Source organism: Nicotiana tomentosiformis, chromosome 11 (genome assembly GCF_000390325.3).
Source record: "Nicotiana tomentosiformis chromosome 11, ASM39032v3, whole genome shotgun sequence".
Classification (NCBI taxonomy): Eukaryota; Viridiplantae; Streptophyta; class Magnoliopsida; order Solanales; family Solanaceae; genus Nicotiana; species Nicotiana tomentosiformis.
Window position 1 is genome coordinate 2,691,280 of NC_090822.1, and position 1,581 is coordinate 2,692,860.

The 1,581-nt window shown below is 29.8% G+C and overlaps 1 protein-coding gene across 1 annotated transcript; it reads left to right on the forward strand.

Moving 5' to 3' along the window:
• The first annotated feature begins 228 nt into the window (after positions 1–228).
• On the forward strand, positions 229–1,380 carry LOC108947433 (uncharacterized). Its single transcript, XM_018775390.2, has one exon. It carries the CDS (start codon positions 262–264, stop codon positions 1,195–1,197), a length of 936 nt encoding a protein of 311 aa, XP_018630906.1. The 5' UTR covers positions 229–261; the 3' UTR covers positions 1,198–1,380.
• The last annotated feature ends 201 nt before the right edge of the window (positions 1,381–1,581 follow it).

The following is a 1,581-nucleotide window of genomic DNA, read 5'->3' on the forward strand; positions in this document are numbered from 1 at the left end:
AAAATTTGGGTCGTGACAAAAACTTCACAATTTGCACTTGTCATACTTGGACAAGACCAATGGTTAATTTATTGTATTCCAGCAGTTGCAAACAAAGACCTCGTGAATAAAATAAGGCAACATAGCTTATACTTCCATTGACTACTTCAAAACCTTTACTCTAGCGCAACTTCAAATGTTTATAAAACCGAAGTATAAAAAGCCAAACTCACTATCTCTTATACCATAGTAATTATCCTTAAATTTTAAGAACATCAAGCAATGGAGTTTTATAAGTTGTTTGGTTTTGTGGGAATTCTAAAGGAATCCATTCAACCTATTCCAAAAAATGGAAAAATCCTGGGATTAATAACCATGATTTACCTTCTTTTCACTTCAATCTTCTTCTTGATATTCAAATCCATGTCTGATTCCTTGTTAAGAGACATGTTTATTAAGGAATCCATCATTCCTATTTCTAGTGCAAATGGTTCTACAATTGCTTCTCTACTTTCTAGTATTAAACAAAATACTAAACTTGTTTTGGCCATTGACTTTTCATTCATTTTTTTCATATTTTTTTTTATCTCATTCTTCTCCACTAACGCAATAATCTTGATTTTTGCTGCCTCGTACTTTTCTGAAACCTTATCTGTCAAGGATTTAGGTATCAAGATTTTAAGATCATGCATAAGGCTATTTTTCACAATGTTTTACACCACAATTCTTGTTATTGGATATTTTTTCTTTTGTTTATCCATGTCAACTCCTTTATTTTATTCCATGAATGATTTCTTAAAAGTTGTTGCGTTTGCAATATTGTCCTATATTATTTATCTCTATATATCGATAGTTTGGGTACTAGCCTTAGTCGTTTCAGCTGTTGAAGAAGGTTGTTATGGAATTATGGCTCTTGGAAAAGCTGGAAAAATTATTAAGGGCAATGAGATGAAAGGGTTTATTTTAAATATTTTGTTCAATTTATTGGCTTTAATGATTTTTCAGGGTACTCAGATTGTTCACAACATGATTATCATGTTGATTCTAGTGAATGTTTGTTGTTTGTGGAAGGTGTTCCAACTAGTAGCTTATACAGTTCTATATATTGATTGCAAGAAGAACCAAGGGGATGAGATTATTGAATTTCAAGGAAGTATTGACTATAGCAAAATCTCCAATTTGCCATTAATAATTGATGGTACACCATATAGAGTTTAACTTATATATACCGTCAGTATGTAAGGATATTTTGTACTATTATAATACCTATATTACCTTTACTTGTTATAGCGGATAACTTTCTTATTTTCAAGATTGTATATCTCACATTATAAGAAAACTTACATGTAAATATTATTTGAGTGACCTGATAGTATAAAAATAAATTACACTAGCGATGTATATACTATTTAAACTCCACAAGATATTTAATAATTGATGGTACACAAGAAATTAGTGTTTAAGATGCATATTTTCCCGGCCATTCTTGATAAAATGTATCTTCTTTTGTTTTTTTAATGTCAGTTGTTTATAGTAGTATTATTGTTTAAGTGGTGACGTTTACTGGGTTTCCTTTAATTTATTTTTTTTATGAAACAACAA